At 44.5% G+C, this 16,443-nt stretch overlaps 1 protein-coding gene across 1 annotated transcript; it reads right to left on the bottom strand.

Annotated features, from left to right (window-relative positions):
- Positions 1-1,775: 1,775 nt before the first annotated feature.
- Positions 1,776-12,473, bottom strand: trak1b (trafficking protein, kinesin binding 1b). The gene is made up of 18 exons (XM_029443683.1): positions 12,318-12,473; positions 11,507-11,701; positions 9,623-9,699; positions 9,380-9,496; positions 8,621-8,721; positions 8,399-8,492; positions 8,224-8,302; positions 7,942-8,072; positions 7,765-7,839; positions 7,548-7,685; positions 7,368-7,444; positions 6,412-6,660; positions 5,906-6,183; positions 4,941-5,059; positions 4,620-4,827; positions 4,419-4,524; positions 3,774-3,899; positions 1,776-3,545 (listed from the first exon to the last, which is right to left on the bottom strand). Exons 3-18 carry the CDS (start codon positions 9,671-9,673, stop codon positions 2,951-2,953), a joined length of 2,544 nt encoding a protein of 847 aa, XP_029299543.1. The 5' UTR covers positions 9,674-9,699; positions 11,507-11,701; positions 12,318-12,473; the 3' UTR covers positions 1,776-2,950.
- Between the last annotated feature and the right edge of the window lie 3,970 nt (positions 12,474-16,443).

The following is a 16,443-nucleotide window of genomic DNA, read 5'->3' on the forward strand; positions in this document are numbered from 1 at the left end:
GCAACGGTGACGAGCAGATGGTTGGAGCTCTTCCTGGATCATCTATGAAGCGGTCTTTTATCTTTTATTCTCTGTCCTGTTTGTCTCCAATCCATTCTTTAACTTCCGATCAGCTGTAGTCTATTCAAAGGCATTTTACTGGCATGTAACACAGAAGATTCATCTTCCAGCCATCACCACGTAACACAGCAGCAAATGTTTGAGAGATAATGATGTAGGAAACTACACATTTAAAGTTGTTCGACATTTTGAGTACACTTATTCTCCAGTCTGTAGGGTAAGTATGAGCGGCCTGTTAGCTTAGCTTAGCACAAAGACTGGAAACAGGGGGGGAGCAGCTAGCCAAACCAGCACCTCTTTAGGAAATACATTTTTATCTCCAGGTCTTAAAAGTGAAGCCAAGGCGGTGATACCTTAAAGGCGTATTCTCTGTATTATCCATCAGGGGGCGACTCCACTGGTAGCAAAATGAAGTCTGGTTGTATAGAAGTCTATGAGAAAATGTCTTGTTCACCGTTTGGTTGTAATAAGATACTGTAGTAAGCAATAGAAGTTGGCTGTTAATTATTCCAGTAAGTTGCCTACATTTAGCCAAAATGCACGCATGCAGAAGCATCCCAATCACAGTTAATCTGAATTATGCACCTTGCTAAACAAGCTAGCTAGCGTTACCTGGTAACTTAACGTTTGCTATGCCATATCTGACCCGCCGGGCTTTGGTCCTCTCGTCCAAATATGGTCACTCCTGGCTCCAAAAAAACAAGAGGGTGACGGTCAACATGCCAAACTCGAGGCTTCAACACCGACGTCACGGTGGCTACAGCCACTTTTTCTATACAACTTATGTCTTCGATATATTTTGGTTAAGAAAATGACCAGATATGAGACTTCACAGGATACGCCTCCCAACAGCCTGAGTCAGAACATCCAATAGTCGTAATGTATAATGTATATGGACCAAAATGACGGATTAAGTGACTGCAACCACATCGCTAGCATGGCTAAAAGTTAGTATTCATTTTAATATATTATATTTATGTAATACTGGTAAATAACACCCAGTTTAATATCAATTTCAACTAAAAAGGTCAGAGCGCAGATCTCCGCCAGGTGTGTCTGCAACAGACTCGGTAAGGCTCGTCTTGAGCCTCGGCGTACGGAAATGCATTTTGCTACTGAAGCAGACGTTGATCTCTTGTGGCTCCTACTGGCTGTCAACGACGGTATAAAACATTCAACAAAATAGGTTTTTCAAAAATTAAGAAACACCGCAACCACGAGAGGTCCTCGTCCACGAACCACGAACGCGTGATCTGAGATAATGAACACATTTGGACATTATTATGTGCTGCTCATGAGGGTACTTACACTCATCTAATAGGGCTGTGTGGGTACATCAGACACTGCCATACTGTCTGTTTCTGTGCTCAGAAGAGGATCCTATTTGCAGCTGAGGGTGGATGTCCTCTTTCACATCAGGAGGGATGATGATGACAAAATGTCTTCTTAAATTACATGTAATTTATTCTAAAAGCACTCTCCAGCTTTTTTTTTTTATTATTGCTCACCTCTCGTTCACCCTGTGGCCAATAGAGGTTTAATAAGCAGCCGTCATCATATCCCTCATAGCACAAGAGATACAGATGGATGTAATGGGTTATGACTGCGCCACTGTGGACAGACAGACAATATACTTCACATGCTGACTGTCTTCTGAGTTATTCATGAGCACCATCTGCTGGACGAGGAGAAATGATGATTTCCTGTCGTTTGATTACTGAATTTTTATTTTTTTCAACAAAACCCTGATTACATGCTCACCCGAATACTTATAGAATAATGTGTGGTTCATGTTTATGCACTACACACACACACACACACACACACACACACACACACACACACACGTAACAATTCCTTTTATGGATGTGTCATTACGGACAATGTATTTACAGTGAGCACATGTGACACGCAAAGAAAATTAAATAAAAATAGGTTATATTCATAAGATATTTTTAAAAATAAATAAACACAAGTGCAACAACGTCTCTTTCACACCCAACACATGAAGAACATAAATAATGAACAATAGATGGTCGAGGCACTATATTGCTTCATTTGTCCGAAAGCTTCCCACGACGGCTGATTAGCCACTTCCCTCTCTCTTCCTCCTCTTTGTGAGCTGCGGCTTCAGCGCATCGACCCGTGCCGTCCCGTGGAAGCACCATCAACTCCCCCGTCTAATGGCCAATTAGCAACTAAAGCAAAGTATCTTTAATACCGACATAAAATCTATTTAATGATTTGCTGAAAGTGACTTCAAGGGTTTTTGGTAAGGGTAAGACGGAGGGGATAGAGTGATGGTAAAGGTGACATATCTTTCTGTATTTGGTGGAAAGGTTTATCGTTTATAAAAAGGTGGATCTTAACAAGGGAGAAGAATGAAGGCATGGTTTAGTGCGACAGAGACTACAAAGAGCCAACTAGTGCGATGGCAGATTTAACAGAGTGAACCTGTGTCTGTCTGGACGTGTGTGGGGATTTGTGGATGTGTTTCAGAAAAGGCGAGTGGGAGGACTACATCTAGCCAGCAGAGTCAGTCTCCAAAGCAGGGAAGTGACAGCAGTGGGAGATATCTCAATAACTATGGAGATCTTCTGCTTTAAAGGGGCCACTTTATCCAATTAGTTCAAATGTATTTAAATGAAGTTGGTTTTATACGCTCAGATATTTTGAAAGGGTGCACACCAGAATAGTTTATCATTTATATATTTTTTAAATATAAGCATGAAAGAGTGGATAGTGTCCGTGTGGAACCACAGCAGAGATTAGAAACGTGATGGTAGTGCCATGTTGCTGTCTGTTGTTGTGTTTGGGCTCCGGGTGGCTGCTCAACAGTCAGCCCTCGGCCCTGCACGACTCCTGCTTGGCTCCACTGCAGCAGTCCAGACTACTCCTGGGGCCCCGGGGCTTTCATGGCCATGCTGGCTCCAACCATAGCTGGATAACTCCGGTTCCTCCTCATTCCATCGGGTCCAAAAGGGGAGCCGGATCTGCGTAGCCCACCCAGAGGCCCCAGGATGGGGCCGGGACTCATTGCTCTGCCGCCTTGAGCTCCGGCCACACCCAACCGCTTCACCTTGTCCAGCAGGTTGAGGTTGTGGACGGTCACGCTAACGTCCGTCTGGCTTTCGCAATCCTTCCCTCTCTGCCTGCCCCTCATCCTCCCCGTCACCTCCTTCAGAATGGAGCGGGCCGGTTTGGAGGTCAGGAAGTTGTCGTAGGACGGGCTCTTGAAGTCGAAGCCCGCGGATGTTGGCACAGATGAAGCTCTCTGTCCTGTGGGCGAGTTGGGAGGGGTAGAGGCGCGAAGGGGGTCGGGGCTGGGCTCTCGGTTAGGGGTGATGGAGGTGCTGAATAAGACTCCTCCGTTGCCCTGACCGTACTCCTGGCCCTGGCTCTGGTGATACATCGCTGCTGAGATGCCTCTCTCCTGGAGAAGCCGCACTAACCCGAGGGAGGTGCTGGTAGTGCGTGTTGCATCTCTGCACAAACAAATGAGAGTCAACATCAAACCGCTCACAGCAATGCAATATGCTTTCTTCTGCCTCAGACAAACATTGGGATTAACAGTGAATGACTTTACAAGAGACAAAGTAACAATCTGTCAACTAATTACCAAAGAAGAGTTTCTTAAAGTAGCAAAAAGGAAACATATTGTTTTAGAAAACAGCTGAAGTTGAAGTAATTTTCCGGTGTAAGTAGAACCGTGCCTGAGGTTAGTTGAGGATTCAGACGGCCTGAGACTGAGCCTGCGCGGCGTGCAGGGTGTAACAGCAGGAGAACCCAACAGAGTGCTGGTCATCACGCAGGAGGACGACGCTGGGGCTGAGTTTAGACTGGAAAGACAACACAAAGAGAATTATAAAAGAGGATACTTCTTGCTGATTTCAGGAATTGAAATATGTTACTGACATTTGGGAAGTTGTTCCTTGTAACCACGAGCACCTGCATGTATTATTTAGCACCTCAGAGTATCGAGCAGGCGACTGACTGAATGTTGTTGCTGCCACGATCCCACCTAAGTGACTGTTGTTTGGATCTTATTTGTTTGTCCGGTGGGATTCAGTCGATTTCAGACTGAGTGCACATTTAGCACTCTGTAGGAACATTATCACATTAAGCTGCATGATATGTTTAAACATCATGTTTATTACAATATATGAAATGCAATAAAAAACTCATTTCGGTTGTTTTTTAAAAGCATGCACTGTTTAAAAGAGAGCATCCAACACGTGACAGCTCATGAGGACGTTTGAATAAAAGTGCTTTTAGAGAAGCTCAACGTTGCAGTAGTTGATTATGAATGAACTCAAAGAGAAACCTTTACAATAAGTTTACTTTGACTTCTTTGTTACCTCGGTGTGACGCGCGTCAGCTCATCGGTCGGGTGGAGGATCCGACAGGTTGTGAAGGTGTAGGTCGAGCTTGTGTGGGCCATGGATTTACCAGGGTAGTATGCAGCTGCAAGTCACGCAGACACAAACAGTTGTTATTAAAGAAAACTCATTTCAAACAACCCCCCCCCTCATGCGTGAAATTGTCCAGTCTGTCCTCACCCAGGAAGTCGGTGTTGCTGAGATGTGGCGATGGGGATGGAGAGGGTGGAGAAGGTGGAGCGAGAACGGGGGGAGGCTGCACGAGGTTGGTGTCGGCTGTGATGGAGATGGGGGGCACGGCTGGTGAGGAAGAGGCGGAGGAGGTGGGCAGATTCTGGAAGTATTGCTCTCCTGGTTCATCCTCCTCAAAGCCGCCCCACGGATATGCCTGCAGACAACAGAGAGGGAAGATGCAAGTCATGACAGATGCATGTGTTACACCTGGTAGTAATCTTATTACAAGCAGGGTAAGAGTGCACACACACACACACACACACACACCTGCTCCAGCTCTAGTTCAAGCGGTCTGTATCCCTTCGGCACGACTCCCGGCCGGGCGTCCAGAATGACGCCGAGGTGAGGCTGAGCTAACTGCTGCCAGTGATGCAGGGTGGCAGAGCCTGGTGGAGAGACATGAACACAACTGCAATGTAATCAAAGTCTTCAAACACACACACACATATTTGAGGGAGTATTTATGACTCAATACTCGATGTGTAGCTTTCCTTAAAAAGGAAAAATAGTGTCCTATGGTTACAGTTAAAATGCTTAACGAACATGATGTTCATCAACCATAATAAATGTGTAATAAGCATATGGGCTAATACAAGGCTGAAGTATGATATTTAACCTTTAAACGTGTGCATTTTACGCTAATAACAACTTGTCTTACATATCTAATAAGCAGATCCGTGAAGAGAAATGTTACAGGATGAGTCTCGGTGATCACGAGGACAAACAAAGACACTAAAAAGTGATGAAGAGCAGATGGAAATGAAATGGAAGAGTAATTAGAATGAGAAAAGATCTTTATTAGTCAGCCACGTGAATTTGAAACAAAGAAAGCAAGAATAATAAAAACAAACAAACGTGAATAAATAATAAATGGTAAAGAAACGACAGAATAATACGTATATAATAAATGAGAAACATGAAGCATCTGCAGGGTTCGTACATACTGGAGATGTTTGCAGTGTTTTTAGATGCAGTACGAGTTGTTACCAGCAGAGGGCAGCAAAGTAAACAGCAGCAAACTTTAAGGTTAAATCAGAGCAGAGTTGAAGAGCATAAGTGACAGAGGCCTCTCTTTCATCTTCCTCTTTCTCCTCCCTCCTCCCTCTCTATCCCAGCTCTGCTCTCTCTCTCCCCGTCCGTCCACCAGCCACGCTTGCTCCCTTTCTTTGTCCCGACCTCTCGTTGTCGGTCCCCACTCTGCAGCTCATCCCGCTCTCCCTTTTCTGCCTCACCTTCAAGCGGTTTGACGATCTGGAGTTTGTCAGGGAGGTAAGGCCCTCGTGAGGCCCAAAGGTGGAGGTTTCCAAGGGACATGATGCTTTCTGAGGGAGTCAACGGACTCTCTATGCCCAGGGCATCATGTAGACTGTCATGTCCGCCCCGTCTCCGCACCCTCTCCTCTTCAAAGAAGCGCCTCTCGCTCAGGTTGTTTTGTCGACGCAGAGACAGGCGGCGCAGAGCGAGCTGCAGGTCCTCAGGTCCGCCGGCCTTCTTCTCTCGACCCTCTCTGCTGCTGCCAGAGTTGAAACAGAAACACTTTCTTTTATTATCAAGAAAAGACAAATGTTCCTGGTAAAAACCCAAAAAGTCATAAACAAATAGAAATATCACCCGAAAAATAATAAAGATCTGCCTCTCAGGGAATTAAAAAGGTTCTTCTTCACTCTTTCATTCATGCAGATGTCTAACAAATAATAACATCAACTTCCTCTCTCAGCATAAGCCCGCTCCCCTTCACCTCTCCTGATTGGCTGCCGTCTCCATCAGGATGCTCTGCGTTCTGTTGTCAAGGGCAACACCGTCTCCGCTGAAGTCCCCTCCGTACATGCTGGAGTAAGGTGTGGAGAGGCCGCTGGACTGGGGCGACGTCCGCGCTGACAGAGACTGGTTGGAGCCCGGGATGTTGGCGCTGGTTGGAGTCAGAGAGCGCTGACGGACCGTCTGGTTCACGTTCTTCACCGTCTCAAACACGCGCCTCCGATGGATTCTGCACGCGACCAAACGCAACAGAATGAACCGAAACGGTGTGAAGTTAGTGTTTATTTCTATAATGTGTTAGGGTGCGTTCAAGTGGTGTCGGAATAATCTGGAAAAACACGACTGTCAGAGAAGCATGGTAAGAAACGTTTTATTAACTAACATATAAATGATGTGCTCGCATGTCATTTGTAATATAGTGTTAGGCTGTGAGAGTTAGTCGCTGTCCGATGGGATTTTAGTGGTTCAGCCACAAGTCTGGGACAAAATCACAAATATAAACAGCTCCCAACGTGTTGCACAATACAACTCATCTTCTTTATGTTGTTTCCACATTACGATTTAAAGTTCATGAACGCACCGAAGTTGGAAGAACAACTTCCCGACTCACTCTTTTAAAAACTTTATTGTTTTTTCAATATGTAAAATGTTTAAATGTTCTTCTTAGTCTGTGAATACATGCAGACGTTTACAGAGCTGCAGCAGACCCACCAGAGAAGCCTCAAGTGCTAATTATAATCCTGCAAAATGCTAGAACTTGCTTCATGATCACTTGAAATCAGCTGCAAACTGCAACAAACCTACCCTGATGTCTGGCTTTTAAATGTAAAGTGTGTTTTATTGTATCTCGCTGTATTCTGTTTAAACTTCTTACTGTTAGTTCCATAAAAGCCCTTCTAGGGACGAGTATTGCAAACTAGCATTAGCTATACGTACTTCAGTTCCTCGCACTCGGGGTCCTCCAGACTCAGCTCCTTCCTCATTGTTCCCTCGATCTCCGCTGCCAGAGAGTCCTGCAACACAAACGCTCCTCATGAAGGAACGGACGACGCTCATGTACACACACCTGCAGACGCACACGCACACACACACACACACACTTGCACGCTCCCTTACCATCGGGTACAGTCCGAGAGGATGGCAGCGCCGAGGAGTTCCTGCGGGGAAGTTTCTGTTCCTCAGGTTCTTCAGCTCCTCCTGGGCTTCATGCAGCATCTCGATACACTCTAAGTACTTCTCCTCCAACTCCTGGAGCTGTTAGTAGCAGATGTTCAAAGTATTATTAAAGTCAAACCGTCAAACAGTCGAGACAGGGCAGTGCTGTGGACGTTACCTCAGCTGTAAGCTGCCTTTGGGCATCTTTAGCTGCCACCAGGTGCTGAGAAAGTTCCTCGTTCTCCACCGCAAACTAGAAGCACACATGCAGGTTTGAATTAGCGAAAGGAACAGAGCATCATAACGGTCACCTTTCAGGTCAAACGGGTACATGTGTATGTCCATGTGCACGCACAGATTTGGCTTTCTTTTGCAGGTCTACTATCTGAGAGAGGAGGTGTGTGATCTCTTCTTGCTGGCGGGAAGCATCCTCCGTCTTACGAGCCAGTTCCTCCGCTATGGTAGAGATTTGGAGGCTGGACATCCCTGATAGGACGCAAAGGAAAGTTTGGGAGGGAAAGACAAGACACGAGAGAGTAAAACAAGAGAGTTAAAGCATCCAGCTCAGTCTAAGTTACTTAAGTTTCAACATAATCGTCCCATCAGACACAAACACAGGGAAGCTGAACAAACTTACGGAGCTCTTTCACACAGTCGTTGACAAGCTGCTGCTCCTTTTCTTCATAAATTTCAGTTTCCGATTTCAGATGGTGTGCCTGTGTACAATCACGCATTATGTATATATAAATACACACTTTATAATCCCAGAGTTTTGACAGTTTCATACGTCGCGTCGGTGCGTGTGGAGATACCTCTGAGCGGAGTGAGAGGTTCTCGTCTTCCAGCTCTTTGAGTTTCCTCTGGAGTATGCCTCCTGTAGCCGTTTCCACTTTACTCCTTTTACCTCTGTGGACAGATAAATATATGAGATAAAAGTATGCGTTTACGTGTCTCAAATGTGTAAATTGTAAATTATAAAATAAGTATTTACAGATCGGAGGAGTGAAATTGAGTAACAAAGAAAGGATGCTAACGTTGGGGAGCTGCTGGACTCGTCCTCGCTCTCCTCGACTGCATTGGTGTAAAACTGCAGCAGCTCATCCTTCAGGTTCATCTCATGGTGCAGCTGGGCCACCTGGAAGAAGAGCAATTTAAATGTGTGTATGCATGCATGCATGTGGTGTGGCTGGATCTTATAGCATATGTAATTCCATATTTTATTTTATATTATATTTTATCCTGTTTTATATCAAACGGATAGCTCAGCTGTTTCAGATGCCCAAAATGTATTTTTGCAAGCTAAAAAAAGGCCCATCTAAAAATATCAATATCAGTTTAAGCGTGTGCTATATTTAGAAGATTTTCACAGCTTTACCTTGCTGTCAGACAGCCCTTTCCAACGGGCAACTGAAGCTGTTCTCTATGATCCTTTAAAACACCAAAGTCAAACAATAACACAAACAAAATCAGCGATTGAGGCAGCTGTAGATCAACTACTCCCATGTTCTGCGAGCTAAAATGTCTATTTTTGTCAATGGAGTCTGGCTTTAAAGAGAGTATAGATAACGGCTGCAGTTCCCGTCGGAAAGGGCTGTCTGACAGCAAGGTAAAGCAGGGAAAATCTTCTAAATAGTGCGTGTACTTGGTGCCGACCGCCATCTACTGCAGGTAATACTGACTAATATGAATAAGTACCTCACATGACCCCGCTTTAAAACGTTAGAGCTATCCCTTTGTGTTTGTGTGTGTGTGTGTGTGTGTGTGTGTGTGTGTGCGTGTGTGTGTATGCAGACCTCTTCTGCGATTTGTCCCACTCGCTCCTCCAGATAGTCATTCTGCTCCGTCAGATTTCTGTTCTTCTTAAGAAGCGACTGGCCGATTCTTGCAGCCAACTCCAAATCTCTCTCTTTCTGTGGGTTGGAGGAGATAGATAGTAAGTAAAGCACCAATAATAACAATCCCACAACACAACATTAGTAAACTTGGTCATGTGTTTGAATTACACTGATAGAACAGACACAAATAGTCAGACTCACCTCCTCCAGCAGACGTGTGACAGCATCGATGTCATTGTAGGTCTTCGTCATCTGGCCCACTCTGTCTGCACATAGCACTGTGGACAAATACAATACACAAACAGAGCGATATATAGAGGCCAATAAAGTCCATTTAATTGAATTTAAATTGAATCGAGAGGAAGGTAGTGAAGATGAGCAGCGCTGCACACAGTTTGATTCAGGCCCCATTTACTGGATGAAAGCAAACTCTCATCTTATCACTTCTGGTGTGAGTCATCCTTTGATAGGTGATAGAGGGGTCATGTTGAAGATGTGATACCTCCATCACCATGAATGTAATGTTCGTGTGTGAAGCAGCAGGGCAGAGCTCTGAGCTCTTCTCGACTTCAGAGCTCTAATCAATAATCTGCTTACATCTGAATCGTCCTGTTAGCATCACAACCAGAACAAACTGTGTGTGTGTGTGTGTGTGTGTGTGTGTGTGTGTGTGTGTGTGTGTGTGTGTGTGTGTGTGTGCACTCGAGGGCAGATATGTCAAAGCAGAGCAAATTCAAAGTCAGTAGGCTTCAAGAAAATTCCTCTTAATGAGAATAACAAAGGCAAGAGACGAGCTGCAGTGTTGCACAGAACTGTTGCTACAAATGTTCTGTTGTAATCTGTTGCCGTCATGAACAAACTGCAACAGCGTAACCTCGAGCCACAAAACATCTTGTATTTTAGACGTGTACTGCACCTTTCGTGTCCTCCTTATAGGACCAGTCATCACATTCATCCCTCGCTAATCTCCTGCTCCTGCTGTCCATCTCTTCCCTGACCACCCCGAGCAGAAACGACAAAAAGGTCCAAACACAGATCCTTTTACTTTCCTTCTCCTGCGCTCACTGCTGCTCAGAGACTGAATGACCCTCCGCCCACATGTCCGCCCCCCCCTGTGAGTGAGAAGGCGTGCGCTCGAGCTACTGAGCGGAAGTAGAAGTTATGATCAGAGAGGAGGAAGAGCCAATCAGAGATGGCGGGCTCCTTTTCCCTTTTTTGTCTTTTTGCTCCCCACGCTTTCACATCTATCTGCCTCCAGTGACTGTTACCATGGCGACCCTCCTCCGCAAACAAACCCCTGACACGCACACACACACACACACACACACACACACACACACACACACACACACAAACTCTTTACCAGAGGTGGAACAACTACTGAGATCTTTTACTTAAGTAAAACATAAACACATAAAAGTGTGTGATTGTGTGTTATATTATATTAAATAATGTTTTTGAATTTAATTTAATTTATAAACCAGTTAATTTGAAGTTAGAGGAGATCCATGAAACAATGACCTCCTTATTAATATCACAAGGCATCACTGCAGTCGCAGCACATGGAGGCTGAACGTTACATGGAGCCTGAACGTTACATGGTTACATACTGTATCGCCACCTTGTGGAGGGAGGCTGCAGCCTCACATATATTAACAATAACAGGGAAAGGACTGCACTCGATACAAGTGAGGAATCTCACTAGGTTAGAACATATAAACCTTAATAATAGAACATAAATAGAAATCTTAATATATAATGTTATTTCCTATTTTATTTAGTCATTTTAAATCTATTTTTGCACCTTAAATTGTGTTTCAAGTAAAGTGGATCTTTCCCAGAAGCAGGATTAAATGCAGCAAGTGCTCAGGTGGGTACATCCTTCACTTTTAAAGCCTGTATTCCTACACCAGTCCCAGAGATAAAGACCGGTTTGATCTCCAAGGTCCCTCATTATCTATTTCTTTACTTCACTGCATTAATTTAACCACTAAAAGCTTCCTGCTCGCTTCATCAGGACCATCAGCAGCACAGGAAACAGACATATATACATATATATATATGTATAATCATGTCACGACTTACAGAAGTATTTGAGCGTCTCTTCGATCTGCTCGGTGGTCAGGTCGATCCTGGCGTCCGGTGCGACGAGGGGAGTGTGCAGCCAGTCATCGTGGTCGTAGCCGTAGACGGTGTCGGCCCGCAGACGGTACACCGGCAACTGCTCCTCCAGAAGACTGATGATCTCAAACTCCGGCAGGTCGGTGCTGTTGCACACATCTGCACATCACAGAGAGGGCAGGGAGGGAGGAGCGTCAATATACCGCAGCCTGGTGCACGCAGGCCTTCATTATGTCTCTGTGTCGGGGTCACATGGTGCCGAATACTCTCAGCCCAATAAGACCTCATTGTGACACCAATACAAGTAGTTTTATACTGTCGCTTTGGCACCTATCACTTTTATAACTTGTGTTTTATGTGTCTTTGTATACATTACCTGAGATTACCTGTATAGATACAAATACACGTTAATGATCCAGTATGAAACAGCCAACAATAAACATAATAACATGAAACTCACAGGGAGCACACCTGAAGTACATTCTGTTACATTTAATTATAAAGAGCAACAAAGACATTCTACATTATATATTCTAAACGAGCGCTGCTTATGTTACTGACAGAAACAGCAGGTTACATATTGCTGCTGTCACGTGCAAACTATCTAGATATATTTAGAGATGTCGATGCCTTGAGTTCAGTCGAAGATGCGATCCTTTTATACTGTGACACATTTCCAGAATAGAAACTGAGATCAAGGCTCTGTTTTCTAAACCCTGACACACACACACACACACACACACACACGCACGTGCACACACGCGCACACACACACCTGTGATGGTCTCGGCGTCTCTGCAGTCGGGAGGCGCCGGGCGCGCGTCGAGCTGGCTGGACTCCCCCACGCTCACATACTGCTCCTCGTGGGGGTGCCGCCGGTCGGGATCTGGGTCCGGGTCCGGGTCCAGGTCCGGGGCCGGGTGCAGGGAGGGGGCCGGGGAAGCCAGCTTGGCTCACCTCTCACTGGTGGAGAGAAACAGGGGCCATGGGCCTCTGGAGCTCCGCCGGGTTAGCAGGTCCACCGGATAGACAGCAGGTACATCAACCTGGAGAGGAGCGATGGGGAGGGGGGAGGATAAAGGAGGGATGGAGAGAGGCGGAGACCTTTACAGAGCTGTACATACTCGTGTTGCTGCAATCCAAAGTCTAATCAATGCGCCTCTCTCTTTCCCTAGAGTCTTTAACTTCAAGTGCTGAGTCTGCACTTTGCTGCCTGCCAGCAAGATGAAGAAAACACAACCAATCCAGTGCAGACACACACCAGTCTTCATCTGTCAGGAAACGAAAGAAGGCACATGGGGGTTAAGAGCAGCTCTTGTTAAAAGCATGATGTAATGATAGTGTACTACTTAACTGATCCATGAACGGGAAATTCTGTTTTCTTGTTGTTGTTTTCCCCTAATGGGAGTTCAGACGGCAGGTAAAATGACAGAACTCTCGGGCTGGTTCTGTGTTTCACCACCTCCCTCACCACATCTATAAACCTCCTCTTGCCTTGCCTCCACATATCAGTTAAATAACAAAGTCTAGAACCACTAACCAACACTGCAACCCAACCTCCAGACGCCCTCCTCACAGCACAGACTGCTGAAGTAAGACCACAGTTTGATCCGGAGCCTCTTGACTGAAGTAGACACAGAAACTCTCGTGCATAGCAAACCTCGCAGTCGTTATTCTGCAGGGCTCAGTGTGTCACTGATGCACAGCAAGCTACAGTCAGTAAACACACCACGGATCTGGATCATGAAATTCACCTGCGTGTCAGATCAAACAGCGAGCGATGCGGAGGAGAATAAAAATAGAGGCGGAGAAGAGGTGTGTGTGTGTGTATGTGTGTGTGTGTGTCCTCTGTAGCCAGATGCATGAATAGGTGATTGTCTCTCGGTACTAGCACAGCACAAAAGACAGCTGGTGATTGATGAATGCACCTGACATCAAATGCTTTAAGCACATGCATGACACCAACAGATAAAGGTGACCAGACGCTCTGTGCAGCAGCACCACAACCTTGGGACGTCTTTCCCATTGCGGCAGCTGTATTCACTCTCTCCGGTGTTAAACCCTGTTCACTGGGGCAGTTACAGAATTACATAATCTGTGGATGAAAGGTGATTTCGGTTTCAAACTGCAGATTTGGGATTATAAATTATGCATTTTAACACTCCCAAATCACCATCCCCATCCAACTCAACCATAGTATGCCAATTTGTAAAAGAAACTCCTCCATCCTCAGGTTAAGGTAAGTAAAAGTTATTTAATATATCTACATAAAGATGTGGATTAGACTTTGAGAAAAGATCTCTTTAGAAAGTAATTACTGAGCTACAGTTGGGAATCTAACAGCGACGAGAGAGAAAGCTAAAATCAAGGTGGTTGTTCTTTTAAATAATCCAAAGTAAAAGCAGTAACAGTACAATGGCATGTCTTAGAAAGCACTTGTATAAGGCCCAGCAGCTCATTGATATGACTACAGTCCTGCAGTGAAAGCTGCGAGCTGCTGCTGCTGTCTGTACCCCCCAGTAAATAGGCCAGGGTTCATTCATGCATGTGGCACAAAACAATGATATTTGAATGCTGTCTGAGGGCGTGGCTTCATCTACATCAGCAGCTCGCATCACGGATGCAGGTCTTTTCATAAATCGTGTCCTCACAGTAACACAATAAGTGTGTCAGAACATGATCAGCTGACCTTATGCTGCATGACATCGCCATTAAAGAAATCTTGTGAAAGCAGCGGTACAGAGCCATACTCACACTCAGCTGTGACTGATCCAAAGCGTTGTCTTTGTCAGAAAGGGAGTCCGGTGCAGTTGAGTAATCCTTCAGGGAGGGGATTGGCAGATATTGATGATTGTCCCAAGGATGAGCAGGTATAACCGGCCCCTGTCAAACAGTCGCTGTGATATGTCTCCTGTCTGGACTCTCCCCACAGCGCGCACAGCTCTGGATGATCAAGGTTACCTTAGTTTGGTTCCCAAAGTCGTTCTTGACCCGGTCCACTCTTCCTTCCCTTCAGCCATCTCCCTCTGTGTCTGTCTCTTGTCTCTCGCCCTCTCCGGAGCCTCTCTCACCACTGTGAAGCCAGCCAGGAGAACAATAACACTTCTGCTCACCGCCTTCAAAATAAAACCCTTATCATTTTAACCCAAAACATATCAGGTGAGTCATAGTATACTATGTCATTCATTTTTACGTCTACTTGAAATTATTTTACATAACTGTATTTTATTTCCATTTTAATAAAATAAAAATAAGTAAATTGTGTTTTATTTTATCGGCAAGTTATCTCTTTGTTGTTGTTCTGTTTTCTGTGTTTTTGTAATGAACTTGATGTCATTTTAAACGATAGTGGTCCCTCACTTATCCGTCGGGTATAAATAAAGGTTGAATGAAAATTAATGAATAAAAACCCAAATTTCCAACGTGAAAATACTTTCCCACATCATCATAATAAGCAACCAAAAACTATGGAAAACAAGAGAAATATCTACACAGTATAAATGTCACCTGACGATTTGAATGTGTTTTATGTGTTATATGTTTTCTATAGACATAGATTTCACAAATCTTTTTATTTTAATATTATTTTTTACTTTTGTTTATTTTTCGTGCTTTTATTTAATTTATTTTTTAAAGCGAACACTTTATTTCTCACCACTTCCGGGTAAACTCTATCTCACTTGACAGTTTTTCTCCTCGCTGCCATCAGACACCCAAACGAGCACCCAGCCCGTTCAGGCGCGAGCATCAGTGACGTCACGAGCACCCACAAAAGGAATGGGACTCATACGATTTATAGCAGACATGTGAAATAGTACTTCCAAGTCATCCAATAATAAATAACATGTATTTTAGATCTAAATCTTTCACAATTTGTACTTATTAAATATAATTATTTTTCTCCTACATTATATTTACATACACATAATTTACCCCAGCAAGGTAAGAAGGATTGTTATTCATAAAAACATCTTTCCATCCACTTAATGTAAGGACTTTTTTTTTTTTAAAACGTTGAACTAATTGAATCTGCAGTGATTGTTTCCCACGTGACCAGCTACACTGAAGAGAGAGGAGCCATTGTTGCCCAGAATAACACAGCTGAGTCAGCCATTCCTCAAACCCACTACTGTGGACCTGACAATGTTGCAAAAAAAGAATAAGCCCAAGGAAAGACAGGCTTAACCGTAACATAACATACGACATATGGTTCTGCGTGGTGTGTCTGTACACCTATTAGGAAAGAATTTTAATAAACATTGTGGATACAAACAGAAAACTGTAGATCCATGTGTTGTATGTTGAATACAGGCCGGAGTCTATAACAAGAACCTGCAGAGGAAACTTATTTGGGCGCAGCTGAAGGCAGTGAGATTAATGTTTGACTGTCAACCATATCATCTTTGGACTGTGCACCAGAAACAGGAACCTGTAATATTAATGACCACATACACTATGTGTGACTGACACTATGATACCGGCTATAAGTGATGGAGTCTTACTGTAATTCAATCTTCCAGCAGCCGATGGCAGCAGAGAGCCTGTGAAGATGTGTTGTTGAGGATGTTTGTTGCACATTTATAGCAGACATGTGTTGTGTATACTATAAATAAACAATGGGGAATTGTAACTCAACAATGTGATCGGCACGTGCAATTGATGCTTAAATGATTTGCATGAATAAAACGCGTTATAATAAACCCATTCGCCTATAGGATCACTATAGTGTTGTGAGTCCTGCACTGGAGCATCTGTTGTGGGGTTTTGTAACGAGGCTATAGCCCTGCCCTACGGTTACATACACGCTCCCTACTGCTGTTATACAAAACGTGTGTGGGGTTCCCCAGATATTGCACCGCGTGGAAGACAGCAGAAGCATTGTATTGGATGCTTGTCCAACT

The sequence above is a fragment of the Cottoperca gobio genome, chromosome 11, assembly GCF_900634415.1.
Source record: "Cottoperca gobio chromosome 11, fCotGob3.1, whole genome shotgun sequence".
Classification (NCBI taxonomy): domain Eukaryota; kingdom Metazoa; phylum Chordata; class Actinopteri; order Perciformes; family Bovichtidae; genus Cottoperca; species Cottoperca gobio.